Consider the following 25,740-nt stretch of genomic DNA (forward strand, 5'->3'; position numbering starts at 1 on the left):
AGATTAAGATATTTCTATATTGATTTTGACTGCCACAAGTGTTAACCATCCCCTTTATGGTTTATTAGGTTCTGTGATCTTGGGAGAAGAGGTACTGGGCATGTATTTAAAATATGTCCTTAGAACAAAAAGAAAAAAAAAAAACATTCAAGAACCTCTGGTTTACAAGTGTAAATATAAATGTATAACACATGTGATCTATTCTCCAGGGGAAAAAAAGTCTTTCGGAGATTAACCGTTTGAGTCTCTTTCTCTGTATTAAATAGGAATAATAATGAGGCTAGCCCCCAAATTTTAAGTAATTATTTATCATTAGGTGGTGGAAATAACAGGTGATTTTCTTTTAACTTTAAAAATACCTTTCTATTTTTTTAAAGCATCATATAACGAACATATATTTTTCTTAAAATTAGATTTTAAAGGTTTATCGAAATAAGGCACTTTTTTAGAAAGTAGACACAAGTAGCTTGGTTGTTTGCTGTTGGCATGGCAGACCTTTATTGAGTCAGCCTCTTGAAAGGTGATGAAGCTTTGTCGTCTCATTTCTTTTGACAGTTGTTGGAACAAGAAAAAAAACAAGATTCCCACACTCAGGTTTAGCCAGGAAAGCCCTTTTTAAGTGGAAATGTTTTATTTTCTTCTATTTTTAATCTTTTCTCCCTGTCTTCCAAGGGATAAACATCCTAGACTACAAATGAGTGACAGTTGCTAAGCTTAGGCACTGGTAGGTTGTAGCAGATAGATGGCAGAAAGATAAGGAAGCTGGATAGCGTCCTACCGCGTTTCCCCGAAAATAAGACCTAGATGGACAATCAGCTCTAATGTGTCTTTTGGAGCAAAAATTAATATAAAACACGGTCTTATTTTACTATAATGTAAGACCAAGTCTATAATATAATATAATACAATATAATATAATAAATATAATATAATATAAAATACCAGATCTTATATTAATTGTTGCTCCAAAAGATGCATTAGAGCTGATTGTCCAGATAGGTCTTATTTTCGGGGAGACATGGTAGCACCTCCTGAATTGGATTTACCTGTGTCACTTCACATTTAGGTCTTTTTTGCTCTCCTAAACACCATTTTTCTCCTAGGGAGTCCAGAATTTGGCTCTATTACACATGAGAAACCCAAATCTTAAATAGACCTAGCAAAAATAGGTCTAGCAAAAATAGACCTCACCACACTAACACACCTGTGACCTTGGCAACAACCTTTACCCTCTCTTCCTCTTCATATTCCTGTTGGATAGAAGTACAAAGGGCCAAGACACCCTGTTTGGAAGAGGTGGGTGATGCCCATTTTCATAACCACCCAGTCAGTATTGACTATTGAATATGTGCGTGGTTGTGCTATTTCTTGTAACCAAAGCCAACACAGAGGATGTTTTATATACTTTATTGCCTCTAGTAATATCTGTGTTGTCGTAATAGAAGTTGATATATTTTGGCTCAGTTAACAGAAATTGAACACTTGAGCCTCTTGGATTCTTTCAAATTGACCTAAAATTATCTTCCTTTAATGGTTAAGGTTTGAAATGGTTGAGAACTAGGCTTTAGAAGAGGAGCATTAGGATTTATTTCTAAAATAAATCCTAGGTGTTGAAATGTTAAAATTTGAGAAGTAAATTCGCTTATAAAGGGAAAGTCACTATTCATTTACTTAATATATCATTCTAAAACATGTAGTTGTTTTATTTTCACTTGCCCTTTCTTCCTAGCTCTTGAGTACAAAAATAAGGTGGCAATTAAAATAACTGAGAGTAACTTAAAAGGAAAAATCAGAAGATTAAGAGAGCAGCACCCTTTCACAATATTTCATTAACGTAAACTAGCAGACTGTAGTTCTTAAGAGTAGTTCATACAGAGCATTTCTTATATGGAAACCTCATCAGAACTACCCCTTTACCCACCTCCTCAAAAAAAGAAACCCAAATAAGTTTATTTCTGATCTTAGCCATTGTGAAGTAGGAGGTTAATTTATGATCACGTTATAGAAGGAGCAAAGACTTTGTGCTTTTGTTAAATATTAGATGTAAAAATTTTATGTTAATACCAGATTTATAATTCAATCTGTGATGCTGAAAAGATAAAGACTATTCTTTATAGTACATAAAATAAAATTCCCAAGTAAAGTATTTTTCACCTAAAATCGTTCTCCTAAATAGACAAGTTAAAATACCAAAGGAGATATGGTCTAATGTAACAAAATAGTCTTTGTGAATTTTTAAAACAGTTGCATGGTCTTTCAGCTTTATAATTAAAATGCTTGATGAGGACATTTTTTTTTGGCTTTTATATATTGCCTGCTTGTTACTTTAATAATGCAAATTGTAGGTTCCTTATGTTTAGATATATGGGATCTCCAATTTATGCTCCAATTTAAACATTATATTGTATACTATATAGAGAGTTTTTTTACAAAATACATATATAAAATCATTTATTGATCCTTTACTTTCCTACTTTCTTGGAGATGGTACCAGGGCTACCATCCATGTCAAAGAATGGCCCTTACCCTTTTTCCCTGTGCTTTCTACAGTTTTCTCCTGCTAACAAGCTTTATATCCTGCCTTCCTGGGACCCACTCCAGAACTAAACCATTCTCTGTGAGCTGAAACCCAGACATACCAACCCCTAGCAATTACTGCCATCTCTGCCACAGGAAACATTAGAAGCTGTTTTCTGTAACCACTGACTTTTAGTTAACTCAGTTGGCTTGCCATAATGTTGATATCTTTGTTTTTCTGTTGTGATAAAAAGTGCATTAATTAAATTTTATTATATCAATTACCTACTGTCTCTAAGAAATTACAAACCAGAAGTTATGAAGTTTTAACCAAAAGGTTTCAAAATTCTTATCTTCATATAAAGTGTATTTGTTTTGGGTCCAAAGCAACAGAGACTCTTGTAATCATTTTGATGAATGTCAGAGACTTTACTCTTGAATCTTCCAGCTCTTCCCAGTCAAGTCCCTGTTTCAGTTTGCCTCTTTTCTCCTTACAGTGGACATTCGGGAGCAATAAAAATAAGAAGAAAGGAAAAGCCAGAAAGATAGAGAAGAAAGGAACCATGAAGAAACAGGCCAATAAAACTGCTTCTTCAGGCAGTTCAGACAAAGACAGTTCTGCTGAGAGCTCAGCCCCTGAGGAAGGTGAGCCACACAGCCCGGACCCTGAGAGTGACTGCCCACTCTTGGCAGGTTGAAAGTGCAGCGTCAGTGACAGGGAAAGGTACCTGCGTTACAGCAGTCCATAACCTTTTCTGTGGTCCTTCGAGATTCTGAATGAAGCAAGAAAAACACATGTAATTCCGAAGGGTTAATGAGGCCCCTGAAACCCATCCAGGAAACCCATGAGGAGTCCCTGCATCAGAATCTCAACTTTCTTTACCCTGAATGCCTTCCCTTCCCTTTTCCTTGGTTATTCATGGTCTGACTGAGGAGGAAAATCCTTGAACAGGATATAAAACTCAGTAAAACATGTTCTTATTAGGAATTCACTAATCAACTTAATGACTAATTAAAACATTGATTTTTTTTTTTTTAATTGAGGAATATTGGGGAACAGTGTGTTTTTCCAGGACCCATCAGCTCCAAGTTGTTTTTTTTTCAGTCTAGTTGTGGAGAGCCCAGCTCACTGGTCCATGTGGGAATCGAACCAGTGACCTTGGTGTTATGAGCACTGTGCTCTAACCAACTGAGCCAACCAGCTGCCCCAATGTTGATTTTTTTTTAATGCCAACTAATAAATGTAGAAGAAATGATAGTTTTAAAAAAAAATCACCATTTTTCAACCATCACAGTAATAATTGATTTACTCAAGAATTATCAATGACTGTTAAAACCATTGGGTGAGTTTGTTGCTGAACAAGATGTTTACACAGTCTAAAGCATCTCCCTATACTTACTAAGTACAAAGAAGAAAAACTGCCTATACAAAGGAGAAATCTGGGGACCCTGCCTTAACAATATCATTAGTAATAGAACAAACATGTGAAAAGGACACAATCACTTAGGGAATATTTTTGCCAAAAATTCATAACCTGAATAGTTCTTGATGAAGCCAACTAACCCAAATGGGGGACATTTGATAACTTGGCTATTTAAATTTGAATTAATTAAAAATTCAAATTCAAAATTGAGTGTCTCAGTTGCACAAGCCACATTTCAGTTTCTCGGTAGCCATATGGTGGCCACTGTTCAGATAGAGAATATTTTCATCGTCACCTTACAAAATTCCGTTAGATAATTTTTAGGTTTATATTCTTCAAAAAAATTAAGTGGCATGAAAGATGAACACAAGACTGTTACAGATTAGAGGATACTAGAGAGACATAGCAACCAAATGCAATGTGTGATCCTAGATTGGGTCCTTATTTGGCTGAAAAGTGATTATAAAGGACAGTATTAGAATAATTGGTGAAATTTAAATATCGACTGTATGTTAGATAATGGCATTACATCAATGTTAAATTTCCTGAATTTGGTAATTGAGTAATTGGTTATGTAAGAGACTGTCCTTAGGAGAAGTATTTAGGGGTGAAGGGTCACAATCTCTGCAGCTTACTCTCAGTTCAGTAAAATAAATAATAAAAATATATGCATTATTTTATACATATAGAAAGTCAATTGGCAATGTTAACAATGAGTGAACCTAAGTAGAAGATCTAGCCTTGAAATTTTTTTCTTTAGGTCTGCAATTTTTTCAAAATAAAAAAAGTTAAATTAAGAAGAACATGGATCATTTTTCTATTCTGGACTAGATTTCCCTAACCTATGTCTGCATCTGCCAAAGGCAGACCAAGGACTGTTCCTAAGGGAGCTGAGATGGTCATAGGCCGCTGTACCTGGAGAGCCAAGGAGTCATGATGAGCCACTCTTTGGGGTCACCTGTGGCCTCAGTCTTCTCCAGCAGAGTCTAATCTTGTGGTTGGGCCTTTGTTGCAGGTGAAGTGTCAGATTCTGACAGCAACAGCTCCTCCTCCAGTTCAGATTCAGATTCTTCCTCAGAAGACGAAGAGTTCCATGATGGCTATGGAGAAGACCTCATGGGGGATGAGGAAGACAGGGCTCGCCTGGAACAGATGACAGAGAAGGAGCGCGAGCAAGAACTGTTCAACCGCATAGAGAAGAGGGAGGTGTTGAAAAGGAGGTAAGGTTGTGCTTCCTTAAGGATAATGAAATAATTTTCCAAAATTCATATTTGGAGCCCTGTCTCGACAGGATTTAAGACTTGGAATTTATGCGCCTGAAACTAACATAATATTATTGTATGTCAAATGTACTTTAATTAAAAAGAGCTTCACATTTCAGAAGACAAAAAAAATGACTTGGAATTCACAAATTAGGTATCTCACTATCCTTCCAGCATGGTTTTTGTATTTTTTTAAAAAACTCAAATGTTAAATTGCTTTTCTTTTTTTAAATTATATTGGGGGACAGTGTGTTTCTCCAGGGCCCATCAGCTCCAAGTTATTGTCCTTTAATCTAGTTGTGGAGGGCGCAGCCCGCTGGCCCATGTGGGAATCGAACCGGCAGCCCTGTCATTCAGAGCTCATGCTCTAACGATCTGGCCGCCCCTAAGTTGCTTTTTGATACTCAGAAGCTGCTTCAGTATTCTGAATTACTTTTTCCATAGTTAAAACAGCAAAAGTTCTTTCCTATCTCCTAACAGAATTTCAAGGTAAAAATAAACTTAGCTTTTGTCTTAGGAAATAATTTAGTCTTCAGAACTAGGATCCTTCCCTAACTACCTAATATCATAAAAGAAAAATAGAAGCATTTCTTAGGCAGCAGTTAGTTCCATTTCATCTGGGGAGCCTATTTGCCCCTTCTGGAGACTGTATTAAGTATGGTGAGGTATCCTAGACAAGAATGTTTGACTTTTAGTCAGCAGCAAGTAATAGACATTTGTTTTGAGTGTGAATGCTTCCAAGGTTACCTGTATTGGAACAAACAAGAGTTAAGAAACAGTACCGGAGTTGCCAGATGGTTACGGATGCCTTCTAAAATTTGTATTTCTGAACTGTGGAGAGTGTAACAGGAGGTTCTTTTATACTGCCAATAGGATCCTATGATAAAATCACAAAGTAGCTCAGAAGTAAAGGGTGGTTTATCTCAAGCTTGCTTTTTATATTTTTCACCTTATGTGAATGAGGCAGTTGACTGAATCAGTGACTTTTTTTAGTGACTGGAAGAATGTTTACAGTGATGATAATTAAGAAAAGTTCCGAGTCATTGACAGAAAGTTGAGGTTTTTTTGTAGCTCATTTGTTTAGCTGTAAGGCATGCAATAATGTAACTCAGAAATTTCCTCCATCTTTTTTACTTAATAAAGGTCTTTATCTAGATCTCATTTAATTGTAATAATGATCTTTTTATATAAACATCATTATCATCCTATTTTATAGCCAGCAGCACCAGTAGCGAGATGTTCTTTTCAGTTAGATTCTTCACCTATTTGCTGCCTCTTTTTTTTCAATAATTTCTTTTTTTAGATTTTTTTTTTTTAACTTTTATTTATTTTAGTGTGTTTTTCCAGGACCCATCAGCTCCAAGTCAAGTAGTTGTTTAAGTCTAGTTGTGGAGGGCACAGCTCACGGTGGCCCATGTAGGGATCTAGCTAGCAACCTTGTTAAGAGAGCACCGCACTCTAACCAGCTGAGCTAACCGGCTGCCCCAATTTGCTGCCTCTTTTTTAATTTTTTTTTAAGGTGAGTGCAGGCAGCATAAAAGGTAGCTTAGCTGTAGAAAGAGCACTTACATTTTGAGACAGAAAGTCTAGGCTTAATTCAGATTCACAGTCCAGGTGATCTGAATTAGTCACTTTCCCTCTTCCTGCTCAGCTTCCTCCTTGGGGATCGTTGTAAGACTTGAGTGAGATGATACATATAAGAGTATTACGTAAATATAAGCTATTATTAACTTTTAAAATAATTTTATTGAGATATATTTTATATACTATAGACTCTACCCATTTAAAGCGTACAATTGAATGGTTTTTATATATTCACAAAGTTGTGTAACTATCACCACAGTTAATTTCAGAATACTTTCATCACCCCGGAAAGAAACCCTGTACTCATTGGTCATTTCTCTATTTTTCTCCCAAGCCTACGCAACTACTAATCTACTTTCTGTTTCTATAGATTTGCCTATTTCTGGACATTTTTCCATAAATTGAATCATACACAAAGTCTTTTATGGCTGACTTCTTTTACTTAGCATATTTTTTAAGTTTATACATGTAGCATATATTAATACTTCATTCCTTTTTATGCTGAATAATATTCTGTTGTTTATATACATCACATTTTGTTTATCCATTCATCTGTTGATTGACATTTGGGTTGTTTTCACCTTTTTGCTATTATGAACAGTTTGCTAATATGAATATTCATGTATATATATTTGTGTGAGTACCTATTTTCAGTTATTTTGGGTGTGTACTTAGTAGTGGAATTGCTGGGTCACATAGTAATTTTATAGTTAACTTTTTGAGAAACCACCAAACTGTTTTACACTGCCCCTGTACCACTTTACATTCCCACCAGCAATGTATACGGGTTCCAGTTTCTGCATATTCTTGCCAAGACTTATTTTCTTTTTTTGAGAATAGCTATCCTAGTGGATGTGAAGTGTATCTCATTGTGATTTTGATTTGCATTTTCCTGTTGACTAATGATTTTGAGCATATTTTCATGTTCTTGTTGGCCATTTATACATCTTTGGAGAAATGTGTGTTAAAGTCCTTTTCCCATTTTTTAACTCGCTTACTTGTCTTTTTGTTGTTGGTTTCTTTATATAATCTGGTTACTAGACCCTTATCAGATACATGATTTGCAAATATTTTCTCCCATTCTGTAAGTTCTGTTTTTCACTCTCTTGATAGTGTTGTTTGATGCACAGAAAACTTAATTTTGATGAAGTACAATTCATTTTTTCTTTCCTTGCCCAAGCTTTTGGTATCTTATCTCAGAATCTATTGCCAAATCCATGGTCATAGATTTACCCCTATATTTTCTTGTAAGAGTTTTATAGTTCTAACTCTTATATGTAAGTCATTGATCCATCTTGTAAGTGGTGTAAGGTTGGGATCCATCTTCATTCTTTTGTATGTAGCTATTCAATTGTCCATTTGTGGGTTTATTTATTGATTCTGAATTCTCTCCCATTGATCTATATGTCTGTCCTTATGCTAGTACCATATTGTTTTGATTACTGTAACAATGTAGTCAGTTTTTAACTTGGGAAATGTGAGTCCTCCAACTTGATTCTTCTTTTTCAAAATTGTTTTGTCTAAATGGGGCTCTTTGCATTCTCATATGAATTTTCAAATCAGATAGTCAGTATCTACAACAACAAAAAAAGCAGCTGGGCTTTTTATAGGAATTGTGTTAACTTGTAGATCAAATTTGGGAGTATTGTCCCCTTAACACTATTAAGTCTTTTAATCCATGAACATGGTGTCTTTCTACCTCTTTAGGTCTTCTTTAATTTTTTTCAACAATGTTTGAAGGGTTTTGCTGTAAAAGTCTAGCACTTGTTAAATTTATTCCTGAAGATTTTATTCTTTTGGATGCTATTGTAACTGGAATTGTTTTCTTTGTTAATTTCAAATTGTTCATTGCAAGTACATAGAAATAAAATTAATTTTTGTATATTGGTCCTATATCGTGCAACCTTGCTGAGCTCATTTATTAGTTTTAATAGTTTTTAGTGGCTTCCTTAAGATGTTCTATATATATAAGATCATGTAATCTGCAAAAAGAGGTAAATTTTACTTCTTCCTTTCCAATATGGATTCTTTTATTTATTTTTCTTGCCCTCTAGTACCACGTTGAATAAAAATGGTGAGAATATACCATTTCTTGGTCCTGATCTTAGGGGGAAAACATTCAGTCTTTCACCATTAAGTATTATGTTAGCTGTGAGTGTTTTATAGATGCCTTTCTATCAGTTTGAGGAAGTTCCTTCTTTTCCCAGTTTGTTGAGAGTTTTTATCAAGACAGGGTGTTAGATTTTGTTAAATGCTTATTCTGTGTCAAAACAGACATCATGTGGTTTTTGTACTTTATTCTATTAATATGGTATATTATAATGATTGATTTTCTTAGGTTGAACCAACCTTGCATTTCTGGGATAAATCCTGCTTGGTCATCATCTCTTTTATAAGTTGCTGGATTTAGTTCACTACTATTTTGTTGATTTTTGCATCAGTATTCTTAATGAATGTTGGTCAGTACTTTTCTGTTCTTGTGATGTCATTGTCTGATTTTGGTATCAGAATAATACTGGCCTCATAAAATGAACTGAGAAGTGTTTCCTTCTCTTTTATTTTTTGGGAGAGTTTGTGAAGAATTGGTATTAATTCTTTAAATGTTTGGCAGAATTCTCCAGGAAAGCCATCTGGGCCTGAGCTTTTCTTTGTGGAAAGTTTTTATATTACTAATTAAATCTCTTATTATAGGTCAATTCAGATTTTTCTATTTCTTCTTGAGTCGTCGTCTTGGTGGTTTATGACTTTCTAGAGATTTTTTTCCATTCCATCTAAATTACCTAACTTGTTGACATACAATTGTTCGTAGTGTTCCATATTAACTTTTTTATTTCTGTAAGGTTAACAAAACTTTTTTATTTCTGTAAGGTTAACAATGATGTCTCCTCTTTCATACTTTTTTTTTTTTTAAAGATTTTATTGGGGAAGGGGAACAGGACTTTATTGGGGAACAGTGTGTACTTCCAGGACTTTTTTCCAAGTCAAGTTATTGTCCTTTCAGTCTTAGTTGTGGAGGGCACAGCTCAGCTCCAGGTCCAGTTGCCGTTGCTAGTTGCAGGGGGCGCTGCCCACCATCCCTTGTGGGAGTCGAACCGGCAACCTTGTGGTTGAGAGGACACGCTCCAACCAACTGAGCTATCTGGGAGCTCAGCGGCAGCTCAGCTCAAGGTGCCATGTTCAATCTTAGTTGCGGGGGTGCTGCCCACCATCCCTTGCGGGACTTGAGGAATCGAACTGGCAACCTTGTGGTTGAGAGCCCACTGGCCCATGAGGGAATTGAACCGGCAGCCTTCGGAGTTACCAGCATGGAGCTCTAACCGCCTGAGCCACCGGGCTGGCCCTGCGTACCTTATTTTTGTAATTTGAGTCTTCTCTCTCTTTTTTCTTGGTCAACCTAGCCAGTGGTTTGTCAATTTTGTTGATCTTTTCAAAGAACCCGCTTCTGGTTTCATTGATTATATTGTTTTTGTATTCTGTGTTTCATTATTTTTTGCTCTAATCCTTATTATTTTTCCTGCTTATTTTACAACTAGTTTGCTTTTTATTTTTCCATTATCTTAAGGTGTAGGTTAGTTATTGATTTGAAATCTACTTTTGTAATATAGGCATTTACAGCTATACATTTTCCTTCTAGGCTTGCACTGCTTTAGCTACATCCTATAAGTTTTGATATGTTGTGTATTCATTTTCAATCATTTCAAATTATTTTATAATTTCCTTTGTGATTTCTAAATGGATATTTAGGATTGTGTTGTTTAATTATTAACTATTTAAAAAGGAGTAAGTTTATAACAGTGCACCCGTATCTCATATTATAAAAGTACATTAACAACCTTATCAAGTGAAAAGGACATAAAAAAATTTTAAGTACCGTTAACTAAGTAAAAAATTTGAATATTGTGGTTATTTTAGAGTGTTGTAAGAGTTTAAGGTTTAATATATTCCTTTATCCCATCCATAAAGTTCCTTAAATTCACCAAAAAATTTCATAAAAGCCTGATTTTTGTTATTAGGAAGGGAACCTAGATTACATTTGTTTAAGAGAGTAGCATATTTATTCACATGTTTACTGTTGTATAAATGGGGGGGGGGGGGCATTTTTCCTAATGAAAAAAGATTGAAAGCAGTCTGATTCAAATGCAGCCTTTGTCTTTAGCACCTTAAAAGTGTGACTGTGGCTCTCTGTGGCTTTGTTCTATTTCTAATGGAACATTATTGGAATTGATTTAAAAATCAACTATTTTCTTCTATTATGTGAAGGTTGAGGAAGAGCTGTGTGGTAACAACAGGATATAATAGTATCCCGAATTTTATTCCCTTATTTTAAGTCTATTCCAACTTATAATGCTTATAAGTACTTTTGGTGTACTTATATTCCATGTTTTTATGGTAATTATAAGGTACATTGGAGTTTCTTGCAGGAAGCCAAAATGTTTATTAACTCTTTCCCCCTACTTACTTCCTTTCTCCTATCTAATTGAAATCAGTCTTTATAAATATTTCATTGCCATTTAAAAATGGAACAAATATTTTTTAACCAGATTTGAAATCAAGAAAAAACTGAAAACAGCCAAAAAGAAAGAAAAGAAAGAAAAAAAGAAAAAGCAAGAAGAGGAGCAAGAAAAGAAGAAGCTGACACAGATTCAAGAATCTCAGGTAGGAAATTCAGTGGTCCTCATTATCCAAATGGTGAAACTTCTGTTTTGAGTATATGTGTGTATGTCTGTATGTGCATGTGTGTGTGCATTAATATAAAAGAGATGGGTTTATGTTAAGCAGCCTAGGACAGTTAGTGCAAAACTATTATGTGCCGTCTTCATCTTGTACATTTCATTAATCCCTGAACATATCATTTCGCCATTCACTGTGCTGGTTAACTCCTTAGGAATTCTTCACTGTATCTGCATTTACAAAGCAGCTAATACGTGAGCAGCCTTTAAGGGAAAGGTGGTAAACATCCTGTCTCAGGTAGCCAGATTGGTTATGATGTTGACTCAGGTGTGTGTCATTGGGACTTGGTAGTAAATATAGCTGGAAAAATTAGTCATCTCTGTGTTTACCACTAAAAGCTTTGTTGACAGTATCAACAAATATGAGCTATGATCTGGGGTGCCCTTCCCAAAAGTGCTTATTCCTGTAAATCTTAGGCTTTGTAAGATAAGGGCTGATTTTACTGCTCTATCCTCTTTGTCCACAAGAGGATGCTGTCTACCTTTAAACAAGTTTCAGTTTCTGCAGCCACTATAGATAAGAACTGAATGATTAATTGTCGAGTATAGAAAATCTTATCAGCAGCAGTTGGTAAAAAGGGCCATCCTACACATCTTTCTTCCCAGGTAACATCCCACAACAAGGAACGGCGTTCCAAACGGGATGAGAAATTAGATAAGAAATCTCAAGCCATGGAGGAGCTAAAAGCAGAGCGAGAAAAACGGAAGAATAGAACAGGTGAGTGGGGAAAATGTAATGGTTACTTTGTGTCTTTGATCATAGGATTTGACTTTTGTGCCCATTTTTATTTTTTTCCCTTTATTGTGAGGAATTCCAAACACATACAGAGTATAGTATAATTTGTAGTTAGAGCTAGAAAATTGGACAAATTTAGATTTGTTCTGTTTCTATTTTGTTCTTTGGTTTTTTAGGAAGGTGAATAAGTTTTAGGTGGTGGTATATACTACCATCAGGAGACACATAATAACTGCTTGTCTCTCTTTTTTGTGATATTACCAGCTCTCCCTTAGCTTTTACCACAATAATGTGAAATAACAACCTGACCCAAACTCAGAGAAACAATCATTTGTTCCTGCTCATGCATCAGCAGTTCAGCTGGGATTGTCCTCTGGCCGCAGGTTAGGACTAGGTCTGTTCCACCTATCTCCCTCCAGTATACCCAAGCCACATTCTTCTCCTGGTGATAGCAGAAGTGTAATAAGGGCAAGCAGAAACATGAGACGCCTCTTAAGGCCTAGACTTGGAATTGGCAGTGTCAGGCGTGTCCACATTCCATGGGCCAAAGCAAGTGACATGACCAAGCCCAACATTAATGGCTAGGAGGAACGACTGAGTCACATGGCAAACAAAGGGCATGGATACAGAGAAGGGCGAAGAATTGGAAATAGTAATATGTTCTACCTCAGCAGCTGTTGATAGTCATGACCTAGATCATTTCATTCATTATGAGTTGTGTAATGGTGATATTCTAATCCAGCATTCTGTCTTCATTTATTATCTGATCTATTTCTATAAAGAGAAACTTTTCTTTAGCTATTTAGTTAGCACCAGGTTCCTTTTGTGTAGAAAAGGCAGAATAAATGCTTGTTGTTGTTGTTGTTGTTGTTTTTCCTTTACTAGTTTTCAAAAGAATGAAATAGTTCTTTAACTCCCAAAAGTGACCAGTGAGGTTTGTTGGGTTTTTTTTAATATCCTTGTGAACTCACAGATTTTAAGATACTTTGTATTTTTCAATCCATTGCAGTTATTATTTTTGAGACTCATATTGTCCCATCTTGAACCAGTTAGGAGATTGCGTCCTTTTGACATGAGACCTCAGTCGTCTTGAATAGCTTTCTTGCTTTCTGGGTCTGGAATCAGCCATTTCTCCAAGGAACCCTGCTTCCTTTTTTATGAGAAACTGTATTTAGACACCACAGTCTAGACACAAGGAGCACACATGCTACTGAGTTGGATGTTACGTCTAAGCCTTCTCATTGTACAGAGAGCTAGGCGTTTGTTTGTTTTTTAAGGATAAAATTTATCATTAGCCTCATGATGATAAGTCCATTTCAAAATCAGGATCCCAAGGATTTTTGTCTTGTTTTGTTTTATTTTTTATAACAACTTTATTGAGATATAATTAAGGTACTATACTATTTACTCATTAAAATAAAACAAGGCAATGGCCTCTAGTATGTTCATAGAGCTACACAATTAAACTCAACGGATTTTAGGATGTTTCATTACCCTACAAAGAAATCCCGTATCTCCTAGCCACCTACCCCAGACCTAGCACCCCCCAGCCCTAGGCAACCACTAATCTACTTGCTATCTCTATAGATTTGCCTATTCTGGACATTTCATATAAATAGAATCGTACAATATATGGTCTTTTGTGCCTGGCTTCTTTCATTTAGCATAATGTTTTCCAGCTTCATCCATGTTTTAGCATATATCAATACTTCCTTTTTGTGTCTGACTAATATTCCATTGTATGGGTAAACATTTATCCATTCACCTCCATAGACATTTGTGTTGTTTCCATTTTTTTACTATTTTAAATAATGCTGCTATAAATATGTGTGTAAGTTGTTGGGCAGACACATGTTTTTACTTCTCTTGAGTATATACTTAGGAGTGGAATTGTTGAAGTATGTGGTAGGTAACTCTATGTTTGACCTTTTGAGAAACTGTCAGACTGTTTTCTTCACCATTTTGCATTCCTGCCAGCAATGTATGAGGGTGCCACTTTTTAACCAACCTCACCAACACTTGATAATTGTCTTTTTGACACTAGCCATCCTAGTGCACATGAAGTGGTATCCCATTGTGGCCTTGATTTGCATTTTCCTAATGATGTTGAGCATCTTTTCATGCACTTATTGGCTATTTGGACAACTTCATTGATGAAATGCCTATTCAAATCTTTTGCCCTTTTTTCCCCTATTTTTTAATCAACTTCTTTTTGTTGTTTTTGAATTGTAGGAGTTCTTTATATATTTTGAATGTTAATCCTTATCATATACCTGATTTGCACATATTTTTTCCCATTCTATAGTCTTTTCACTCTTGACAGTGTCATTTGATACATAGAAGTTTTTAATTTTGATGAAGTACAGTTTAACTTAATTTTTTTTCTTTTGTTGCCTGTGCTTTTGGTGTCATATCCAAGAAATTATTCCAAATCCAGTGTCATGAAGCTTTTCCTCCGTTTTCTTTTCAGAATTTCATTATAGTTTTAGCTCTTTTATGTAATTCTTTGATCCATTTTGAGCTAATTTTTATATATGGTGTATGTGGTGTGCTGATGTACTGGGAAACTTCTCTCTCTCTCTCTCTCTCTCTCTCTCATTTTTTGCATGTGGGATACCCAGTATTTCCAGCACCATTTTGTTTGAAAAGACTGTTGTTTCCCCCTTGAATTGCCTTGACGCCCTTGTTGAAAATAATTTGACCATATACGCAAGGGTTTATTTCTGGGCTTTCTATTCCATTGGTTTATAGAGTGCCTTTCCAATGGCTATATTTTAAACTTGCTTGTTATAGTTCCTTTTTGTGTGGTGGTGCCATCAAATTAATACTCTTTCATTTTGCTTGTGATGTGTAGACATGACTTTGTATTATTATTTTGTTTTATGATTATATAAAATACAAGGTTCCAAAGTCAAATCTACTGAACAAGGTTATTCAAAAAGTTTAACTTTTATATACTTTCTATTTCATTCCTTGCCTTCCTCCCATAATAGGTAACCATTTAAAAAAATTTTTTATATCGTTTCCCTTTTTTTCTAAACTAAAGGACACAGATTCACCTTCTGTCTCAGATTAATGGTAGCACACTATACCCACTTTTCTCTGCCTTGCTTTTATCACTTCACTGTATATCCTAGAAATCACTCCTTAGTTTTGTGAGGAGCAGTGGTTGATAAACTACCTTTTTGTAAATAAAATTTTATTGGAGTACAGTGATGGCTATTTGTCTCATAATTGTCTATAGCTGTTTTCTGTCTACAACAACAAAATTGAGTAGTTGAGACAGTTACCGTATCAAGTTTTCCCCAAAGACGCTCTAAAAACATCATAAACAACTTTCCCCTTCTTTCCTGCCCATCTTCAGGTGGCTTGAGTGCAGGAAAAGACAACTGTCAGTAGAGTTGGTGACCCTTTCTGCCCACTTAGCTATAATTTCCCAGCCCTTTTTTTGTCTACTGGGGCAAAGTAAACATTTCCCCTTTCTTTTTAGCTGAGCTCCTTGCCAAAAAACAGCCATTAAAAACCAGTGAGGTGTACTCTGACGATGAGGAGGAGGAAGAGGATGACAAGTCCAGTGAAAAGTCTGACCGTTCATCCCGAACGTCATCATCCGATGAAGAAGAAGAGTAAGCGATGTACATTTTGGTCTAATATTTAGGATAAGTGGGTTCTTAGAGGAGACGCTTAGTGTAGTTTCCAGAATCGCCATGTGGGCTGTGAATTTTGTTCAGTTGAGTACCCTGAATTGCTGAGCTGTGTTTCCCAATACATCGGCCCCAAAATTTGGCTCTTGGCCTATACCTATGGACATTTCATGTGGGCCCAGCAGGTACAAACTGACTTCATGTCACCCTCACATTGGCCAGGAGCTTCCATTAGTTTTCTTACTGATAGGTTATCTGGGACGGCAGCCTTATTCAAGACAGTTCACACCACTGGTTAGGAATAGGAGTCTGTTGTTACTCTTTCCTATTGATTCATTTATTTCTCCTACTGCCTTAAACGTATATATCTTGGTTGTGTTAAGTTTTAAGAAGTTGGTATTATTTATCTTGATTGGTTTTTATGATGAACACTTTTCCTAGTGCCCTTTGTTCCTCACAGGAAAGAAGAGATCCCTCCAAAATCACAACCAGTCTCCTTACCCGAAGAGTTGAATCGGGTTCGATTGTCACGGCATAAGCTAGAACGTTGGTGTCACATGCCCTTCTTTGCTAAAACTGTCACAGGATGTTTTGTACGGATTGGCATTGGAAACCACAACAGCAAACCAGTTTACCGGGTTAGTGTTTTCTTGCTTTAGACACTTGTCCATGTTTTAAATGTAATGGTTCTCGACTAGGAGTAGGAACTACTGAACAAATTTGTCACTCTTCTGCCACCATTGATGGGAAAATAGACTCCAATCAGGATGCCCCTAGAATAGTGACAGTTTAGGGTAACCAAGGTTCGTGCATAACCTGAAGTATTCATTGTAAGTTACATAATCTAGAAGCTTGCTCATATGAAAAATAAGTACAGTAAGTGCTCACTAAACTTCATCAGCAGTTTCTTGGAAACTACGACTTTAAGTGAAGCAATGTACAACAAAACCAGTTTTAGCATAGGCTAATTGATATAAACGAGAGTTAAGTTCCTATGGCATATTTCTGGTAAAAAAAAAAAAAAATCACCCAACTTCTAAACAGAGATCTCAAACACTTCTAATACTAAACATTGAAATACTCGTAAATTTGAGTTATACATACATTTAAGAAAGATTAATAAAAACAAGTAAGGTAATGATTTTTCAACTCAATAACCTCCAGTTTTAGGATCATGAGTGGCTGGAGCCTGTCCCAGTAGCTCCGAGCACAAGGGGGGAATCCGCCCTGAACAGGACACCCTTCCATCACAGGGTTCTCTCTCTCTCTCTCTCACTGGGACAATTTACACACACCAATTCACCTCACATGCACATCTTTTGAATGTGGGAGGAAACGAGTCCCCAGAGAAAACCCATGCAGACATGGAAAAAACATGCAAAGCACACAGACAATGGCCCGGACTGGGAATCCTTTTTTTTTTTTTTTTTTCCTTATATCACTACAATAAATGACATTATTCGAGGACCTGCTGTAAATGAAAATATTCCATGTTACATATTAAGTGACTTTTGGAACAGGGAATTATATTGAGGTTGTAAAAAAAGAAGAAGAAGGAAAAAAAAAAACCCTCCAACCTAGTAGAGGTTATTTTGTGGGTTTCAGCGCTGCTTCTGTGGTCTGGATAACTAGAACATAGCTATTTGATTTTTTTCATTTTGTGTGTGTGTTTGTTTTTGTTCTGGGTTGTATGATTTTAACAGGTATTTACCTCCTCCTCTGAGGAGCAGCCATACCATGTCCCAGAAAGCTCGGCAACAGAAACTGACCTCCGTGGTCTTCACATTCGGTTTATAAAGCTGACCTCTGAAATCCCAAGCACATCCCCCTAGGAAGGTCTAATTAAATTGGAGGGGAAGCTCCTAATGAGCCCCACCAGGCTAACTGCCTCCTCTCCTGATGCTTGCTGACTCTGGCACAGGGCTCCTCATGCTTGGCCATCAGTTCTAAACCCGAGGAAGGTGCCAGAACAGCTTTCAGCTGTGGGCTCCTCTCACTCATCTGTATTCAGGTAGACAGAGCCAAGGAGAATGGTGTGGGAGCTCTGTTTCTGACTGTTGTCTCTGTCCTTTCACGTAGGTTGCTGAGATCACAGGTGTTGTGGAAACTGCCAAAGTTTACCAGCTTGGTGGCACCAGAACAAACAAAGGGCTACAGCTACGGTAGGAGAGGTGCTTCTGTGGCAGCTTCTGCTCCCTCCGCAAATAGGCCCTGCCTGTGTGGGTGTTATTCTCTCTTAGTGTGATGGTTTTAGGGGATTTGGAGGGAAACTTGTATTCTGCCATTGCTTATAGGGAAAGTGGGATATATCTCTGTCATAGGGGAAATCAGACATAAGAAGTGGTAGGATATATAAAAGGTAGAAGTCAGGTTGTGAAACCTGCTCCTCCCAGAGCCCCACAGGCATTTGCTGAGCATGGTCAGGAGGCTTGCTTCTGATCCTGGCTTTGTCACCAACCTGCTCTTTGGCAAGTCAGGTCACCTTTCTGGACTTAGTTTCCTTTTCCGTAACGTGATATTTACTGAATGCCTGCTATGTGCCACTGTCCTAGACATCAGGATAGAGGCAAGAACAAAATAGGCACACACAAATCCTTGCCTTCTTGGAGCCTGAAAATTCTAAAGCCCCATATAGGAAGGAATAAAAGCAGTTTGCTGTAATCACTACAAATAGCGGGTAATAGACACAGCTCTGCCACAGCCTAAGCTGGTCTCTGTGGAGTCTCCGTTCCCTTCTCCCATCCCCATCATCTCTCCTGGTCTCTAGAAAAAACCAGTTGGGTTGGGCAGTGGCCATGACATGCAGCAAGTGACTGTCCCTACCGTGTTTCCCCGAAAATAAGACCGGGTCTTATTTGCGCCAAAAGACGCATTAGAGCTTATGTTCAGGGGATGTCATCTGAGCAATTTCGCTAGGGCTTATTTTCTGGTTAGGTCTTATTTTCGGGGAAACATAGTAGGAGAATGGCACTGATTCACTTAATTCTGCCAACACAGGGGTCAATAGAAATTTACTGTTCTTCCTCCCTAGGGAATAGTTTCCTTGTTGTTCAGATATCTGTATAAATAATATTTCATATTCTGGATGCCAATTGACTATGACAAATTTTATTGTAAATGTTCTTTTGAAGTACTGGCCAAGTCCATTTGGTTCTAATACTAGCTTTGCTTAATCCTGGCTGCCCATTAGAACAACCTAGGAGGTTTTATTTGTTTGTTTAATTTCAGTGCCTGGTTCCTACTCCCAGAGATTCTGATTCAGCTAATCTATAATGATGCTTTGGCATTGGAGTTTTCATAAATCTCCCTAGACGATAGGGCAGCCAGGATTGAAAACCACACAGATAGGAGTACACAGTCTGGTAGGGTTGCTTTACTGGTACTACAGTCAATATACCCATTATTAGAGATGCTGTCTCTTTTTTATGTAGACATGGCAATGACCAACGAGTGTTCCGCCTAGAGTTTGTCTCAAATCAAGAATTCACTGAAAGCGAATTCATGAAGTGGAAAGAAGCAGTAAGTGCACCTAGCAGTCGTTCACAGAAACTAAGAATATCTCTTTCCAAAATCTCTCGTTAATAACCTTTTATCTTGTTTTGGTCCAGATGTTCTCTGCTGGCATGCAGTTGCCCACTCTAGATGAAATCAATAAGAAGGAATTATCTATTAAAGAAGCTCTTAATTATAAATTCAATGATCAGGACATTGAAGAGGTAAGAAACCTGGTACCCCAGAGCCCAGAGGTTCATCAAGAACCAGTGTTAGAGAAGAGCATGACTTTCTTTTCATTCCCTATATCTTGATACCTGTAGCATGAGGATGAGGATGAGGGAATACTGATATTGCCATCTTACTGCTTATAGTTTTATCAAGATTTTTCCTATATGTTCTCATCTGAAGTCATAGGCTAAAGTGTATTTAGGGTTTAGGAATCTGTATTATGCTAGCCTTGGTCCTTCAGTAGTTTCCTTTCTCCAAAACATGTTGGTAAAATTGTTTGATCTCTGTTCTCTTGGACAGTGGCTAGCCTTACAGTACCAGGCCCTTGGGCTGCTGCTGTTTATTGGTGCATGTTCCTTCAGAGTGTCCCAGAAGACTCTCCGTGACCCCGGAAGCAGCATAGTATCTCTTGGAATGAACTCGCTCGCTCTCTGGGGCATGGCACAGCTATAGGAAGAGCAGCCCCCTTTTAACTAGCTGCTTGCGTCCAAAATGGGCTCACTTAGCCGGTCTACAAAATAGTTTAGGAATACCTCACTGCTGGTATCTCCTTTCTGGTACAGATTGTAAAAGAGAAAGAAAGGTTCAGGAAAGCTCCACCCAACTACGCTATGAAGAAGACTCAGCTGCTAAAGGAGAAGGTAAGGACTTTTATTTGAACCTCTATCCCTGTCCTATAAGGATATGTGGAAATTAAACTTGTTCACCCTCTGCCAAGTTAGTGGTGGCAGGATTTTCTTTTCTATAAATTGAAACTGACCTTGCTTGTTCCATTCTCCTTACTTTCTAGTTACTTTAGTTTCGTGTGTAATCACATAGACCCCAGGGTAGTATCAGCACTGGGTTTGGACAGACAACTAATACTGCCAAGCCCAGCTGTGGTGGGTGGTTCTCCATTCTTCACATCAGGGTGGTGTGAGCCATGTTGCGGTAAGTTAGTCATATGGGGCCTGGGTTCTAAGGTTAATGTTACACATCACTGCTACCAGGGACCCAGAGCCAGGTAGCTATATGAGAAGGTGTTACTACTATAATAAAAAGTATACCTTGCATTCATAAAGTTTGTTCTCAGTATTCTTTCACCTCTCCTGTCATTTGTTCATCACGTAAAATATCTTGCCTAGGCCGCAAGTCAGGGTACACTTGTACAGCGCCAGGCCTCGCCCAAAATGCACTCTTCTGTCTGTGCAGGCCATGGCTGAGGACCTGGGGGATCAGGACAAAGCCAAACAGATCCAAGACCAGCTGAATGAGCTGGAGGAACGCGCAGAGGCCCTGGACCGCCAGCGGACCAAGAACATATCTGCCATCAGGTGTGGTACAGAGCCTGTCTTGATTGAGCTCCTGTCCTTGGCCCACGGCCCTCGCCATGGTTGCAGGCGAGCCTGTGGCCTTGTGCAGGCGCTGCACTGGGTCCACATAGCTCCCGGCTCAGGGCTCCGTGCTTCCCTCCCTCCTTCACAGCCCACTGACTCATTCCTCTTATTCACCCCCAGTTACATCAACCAGCGGAACCGGGAGTGGAACATTGTGGAGTCTGAGAAGGCCCTGGTGGTGAGTAAGCTTTATCTGGATCACTGAAAATAATTTCAGCTAATCAAATGCTATGAAATCTCTGCATCTTGCTTGAGTTTATTTTTTAAATTATTGAAGTAACATGTACACTCAATATATACAGACTCTCTCTATGGGTGCACATGCATCCATACAATTTATAATGAAAAGCAGCATCTGCCGCCCTGTCTTACCCTCTCCATCCTTAGATTGTACTCCACAGTACTCATTTTTATCAGTTTCCAGTTTTGTTCTTCGGGTTGTTGCCCCCATATCTTCCCTGGTGTTCTTGAAGGGAAAAAGATGATAAACAGCTTTTGACTTTTTTCAGGCCCTTGCAAAGACTGTTATTTATGTGTAAGCTTATGATGGTTGCGGTGGGGGAAGCAGATACGGTTCTGTAATGCATGCTGTCTGTTTCAGGCTGAAAGTCACAACATGAAAAACCAACAGATGGATCCCTTCACCAGGCGGCAGTGCAAACCTACTATCGTGTCTAATGTGAGTGCCTAAAGAGGACATTTTTAGTTAGGACCTAGATTCTGGGACATAAAATGAATTCCATGAGGAGATTAATAAAGAAGTTAAAAATAATGTTCAGTCTTAGTGGGATTTGCTGCCTCAAACTCTTGGGTCTGGATACTTCCTTTTTTATCTTGCTGTAGGACATACAGGTAGTAAAAACCTGGCATGGATTTATAGAAACCTGTGGACTCAGCCCTCTGTGCCGCGGTGGGTTTACCAGTGCCACAGACATTAGGACTGTGTAGGCTGGGTTGCCTACCCAGGGCCTGCCTGGGCTGGGCTGGGCTTCAAAGTTTTTAATTGCCTCCTCTTGCTGCCTTGAGGGCAACCCCACTGCGCTGCCATTGGGGCAACTGTGGTGTTTGTGATGGGTGGTGGTAAGTGCGAAAGAATCGCAGGAGGACCCAGCAAGTGTGGAACAATACCCAAAATCACTTTTTTTCTCTCTCAGTCCAGAGACCCAGCTGTTCAAGCTGCCATCTTGGCCCAGTTGAATGCAAAATATGGTTCTGGAGTGTTACCAGATGCTCCAAAGGAAATGAGCAAGGTGAGTGCAGCACCACCTTACCTGTGGCCCACGGACTGTGGCTGCAGGCCCGGACACCAGAGCAAGCACCTTACCTAGTTTGGGCTTGATATTCCCACCTGGAGGAACATGGAGTCCCACTTGCTGTCCTTTCTTCATCCCAATTATGTACAGATGTAGTAAACAGCTATTGAATTTTGGTCAGATGACCTAAATTCTAAACCCAGCACCTCTGTGTAACTAAGGCTTTGCCTTGACTGTGGCTTTAGGCAACTGACATCTAGCCTTCTGATCCACATTTTCTCTGATGTAAAATGGGGATCATACCCTATACCCTACCTACCTCACAGGATAATTAGGAGGAGAAGATGACATGGAAGGATCAGACAATTATAAAAGTGAAAGCTCTTTGAAAACTGAAATGTTAAACCCACAGAAGCTCCGCATTTGGAAGCACTTTTCTTGCTTAAGTTAGGTCGTCTTCTCCTGTGGAGCTCAAACTACCCCAGGAATTCATGAAATCTTGGGTCAAAAGGTGGTTTGTTGTCTTAAGCCCACGCTTTCTCCTCTCACACCACAGACATGAGCCTGCCTTCTCCCTTTGCTTTTAGGCTTCAGAAAAGAAACCTCTTTGTCTGTGGACTTCTGTCTCCTCCGAGAAAAGGAATCAGAAACGGGCCTTAGTAGGAAGATGTAATGAACTTGAGCAAGAGCTTTTACCATTAGTGGCTATTTTTCTTGAAGTTCACTTGCATTTATGCTTTTATAATTAGTTTTTTCTCTTCACCTTGCAGGGTCAGGGAAAGGATAAAGATCTGAATTCTAAGTCAGCCAGTGACCTCTCAGAAGACTTGTTCAAAGTACACGATTTCGATGTGAAGATTGATTTACAAGTTCCCAGCTCAGGTAGGTGAAGGTGGGGGGTTGTAATGGCTGAGGCCCAGATGGCTCCATGGCCCTCTCCGCCTACAAGGCAGCCTATTTTAGGGAAGAAATGGGGGTGTCTGCTCATCAGTGTTTACAGTGGCTGCAGGTGTGTTTCGAGAGGGAACAGGGAGGGAGAGCCAGGGAGGCTGCCTGAAGGAGTATAGCACAGGACTGAAAAAAAGGACTTTGTACGTACCTCTGCTGCCAATTTGCTCTTCTTTCCCATAGAGTCAAAGGCTTTGGCCATCACCTCCAAGGCTCCACCAGCCAAGGACGGGGCTCCAAGGAGATCGCTGAACTTGGAAGACTACAAAAAACGACGGGGGCTTATCTGAGCACCAGCCTGCTGCTTCTGACCCTGCATGCCCCATCAGTGCCCCGCCTTCCTCTTTTCCTTTGATTTGCCCTCTTTGGGCTGGAGCAGCAGTAGAACTGGGAAGAGACTCGAAACTGCCAGTCCTCTGTAATATAAACCATTTGCTGTATAGACCTCCCTGTCTGCACCATCTCCCACCAACCACCAGGTCTCACCCAGTGTGGACCTGGGCTCTCTTGGGCTTTATCCATGTCTTTAGATTTGTGTTTGCCTTTTTTTTTTTTAAACCAGCACAGTTCATTGGCCACTCTGCACGCATTCAGTATTACCATGGAGCTGGGGTTCTTGCGGGAGCCCCTGTGGTGATAGCAGCAGCATTGTGCAGTCTCCTCTGGGGGCTGCTTTGGACCCAACCATTGAACAGTTGGCATCCAGCCCTTGTGGAGGGAGTGGGTTCTGGGCACCTACAGCCCTCCTTCCTCTCTCCTTACCATTCTCTTCTTCCCATCTCTGTGGAAGAGGGGTTTTCAAAACTAATTTAGTTTCCCAAAAAGTGTACATTTGTGGGGAGGGTGGGGGGGTTCTATTTGAGAGAGAGAGTATGTATGTGTGTGTTTGTGTCTGTAAGTGTGGATTTTTTAATCATTTTTTAAAAATGCAGTACTCTTTGTATCAGTCTGTCATGGGTCTATAGCTGTTTCAGATTTTTTTCAGCTGTACTTGAGCATCTGAAACTGCAAGAAAGAAACTCATTAAATGTGATTCTTCTTACTAAACAGGCCTGACTGCTGTAGCTGTGTAACTTCCCCTCCCCCATCACCTCCCCACCTTGGAGAAAACTCCCCTGTGTGGCCCCTGCCCTGTAGGCTGTGTCCTTGCAGATGGGAGGGAAGCCCATGGCCAGGTACCAGGGAGGGCAGTGCAGGTATTGCTCATCCCATGGGCACAGCCCACAGCTTCTTGGCTGAATACAGAGTGAGTCTTCTTCCCACCCCATGTACTTGTCTCTTCCTAGTGATTCTGTTTGACAGCTGTTTCAGCAAGAATAATGTTTTGTTTTGTTTTTAAGAGAGTATTTGCCACGACGTGGAGAGAACGAACATAAAAAGATTTAGGTAGCAAATGTTACAAGCATGTGCAGTTTTGTGTGTGTGTGTGTGTGTGTGTGTGTGTGTGTGTGTGTGTGTGTGTGTGCGTGTGTACATATATATATGGTAAGCATATATATTGTTGTGCAGCTAGGGTGAAGCCAGCAAAGAAGTGCGTGTGTCTTTATGAAATGTTTGAAAAGAGATAAGCTGACTGCTTGATAATCATTCTCAGGTGTAAAGCTCCAAGTGTAAATAAAAGTGGCATTTAACAAATCTTTTCAGAACAAAGTACAGCTGACTATATATACCAAGAACTAAGCTAAAGAAACAGCTGAGCGCTGCTCATTCCCACAAGAGGGAGAGGAATCGATAAGTTCTGCTTTGTACTTCTTCACCCTACTTTTCTGTAAGGAAGTAGGATGACGGGAAATCACGGATTTAAGTTGTATTTAAACATAAAAATGAACTTGATAACTCTTCTGGGTTTAGTAGAGTCTCAGCGTTGCTTTAACTTAGTTTAACTTTTTTATTTTAAAAAAAAAAGCAGTAATGGATGGTTTTTTAAAAGTATTGTGACTGTAAAATTGACAAATATGACTGTAACACAGCTATGTGGTAGCTGTGACACAGTTCAGTTGGGCAAATGAGTGGTGATGGACTCATTAAAATCATATATACTTGAATAGTCCATTGACCAAAAACCCTTTATAGACTATTGTGTAAATGTGGAATCACAGACTGTTAAACATGCCTGGACTCCAGCAGAGTCCTGTAGGCTGCTGGGACCTCTCCTATCATGATGAACTTGGACTTTTTTCTCTTTCTGGTTTTAAAAAACATGAAATTATAGAACCCATATAATTTGCGGGAGTCATTCTGATCCACCATGTAGATCTGTATTTAGTATCATTTGGATTTGGAGAAGTGTTGATTATATTATGGCTGTGTAATAAAATTTTTATTAAAACTGCATCGCACTGTAGCCGCTTTGCCACTACCTCCCCACATTGCAGCTGCTGAAACTTTCGTTCTGAGACACCAAAACAGCAGGAAGAAAAACCAACCAAAGAAGACCGAAAGTCAACTTATCACCTGAGTAGCCTACTTGGTCATTGGAATCAAGCCTGAGGGTTTAGCTCTAGTCTCAGCTAAAGCAGGGCCTCTGAACTGAGATCTTGACC

At 38.7% G+C, this 25,740-nt stretch overlaps 1 protein-coding gene across 1 annotated transcript in view; it reads left to right on the forward strand.

Moving 5' to 3' along the window:
* Positions 1–25,531, forward strand: part of RTF1 (RTF1 homolog, Paf1/RNA polymerase II complex component) — a 43,705-nt gene extending 18,174 nt beyond the window's left edge. The window contains exons 3-18 of the mRNA XM_019725450.3: positions 3,015–3,162; positions 4,957–5,161; positions 11,329–11,443; positions 12,124–12,235; positions 15,744–15,879; positions 16,358–16,535; positions 17,977–18,059; positions 19,329–19,416; positions 19,506–19,613; positions 20,184–20,261; positions 20,812–20,933; positions 21,117–21,174; positions 21,598–21,675; positions 22,151–22,246; positions 23,020–23,131; positions 23,381–25,531. Coding sequence (XP_019581009.1) covers positions 3,015–3,162; positions 4,957–5,161; positions 11,329–11,443; positions 12,124–12,235; positions 15,744–15,879; positions 16,358–16,535; positions 17,977–18,059; positions 19,329–19,416; positions 19,506–19,613; positions 20,184–20,261; positions 20,812–20,933; positions 21,117–21,174; positions 21,598–21,675; positions 22,151–22,246; positions 23,020–23,131; positions 23,381–23,487 — 1,824 coding nt within the window. The 3' untranslated portion in view covers positions 23,488–25,531. The remainder of the gene's footprint in view (positions 1–3,014; positions 3,163–4,956; positions 5,162–11,328; positions 11,444–12,123; positions 12,236–15,743; positions 15,880–16,357; positions 16,536–17,976; positions 18,060–19,328; positions 19,417–19,505; positions 19,614–20,183; positions 20,262–20,811; positions 20,934–21,116; positions 21,175–21,597; positions 21,676–22,150; positions 22,247–23,019; positions 23,132–23,380) is intronic.
* The last annotated feature ends 209 nt before the right edge of the window (positions 25,532–25,740 follow it).

Source organism: Rhinolophus sinicus, chromosome 3 (genome assembly GCF_057876585.1).
Source record: "Rhinolophus sinicus isolate RSI-liver-muscle chromosome 3, RSI-T2T, whole genome shotgun sequence".
NCBI classification, from domain to species: Eukaryota; Metazoa; Chordata; class Mammalia; order Chiroptera; family Rhinolophidae; genus Rhinolophus; species Rhinolophus sinicus.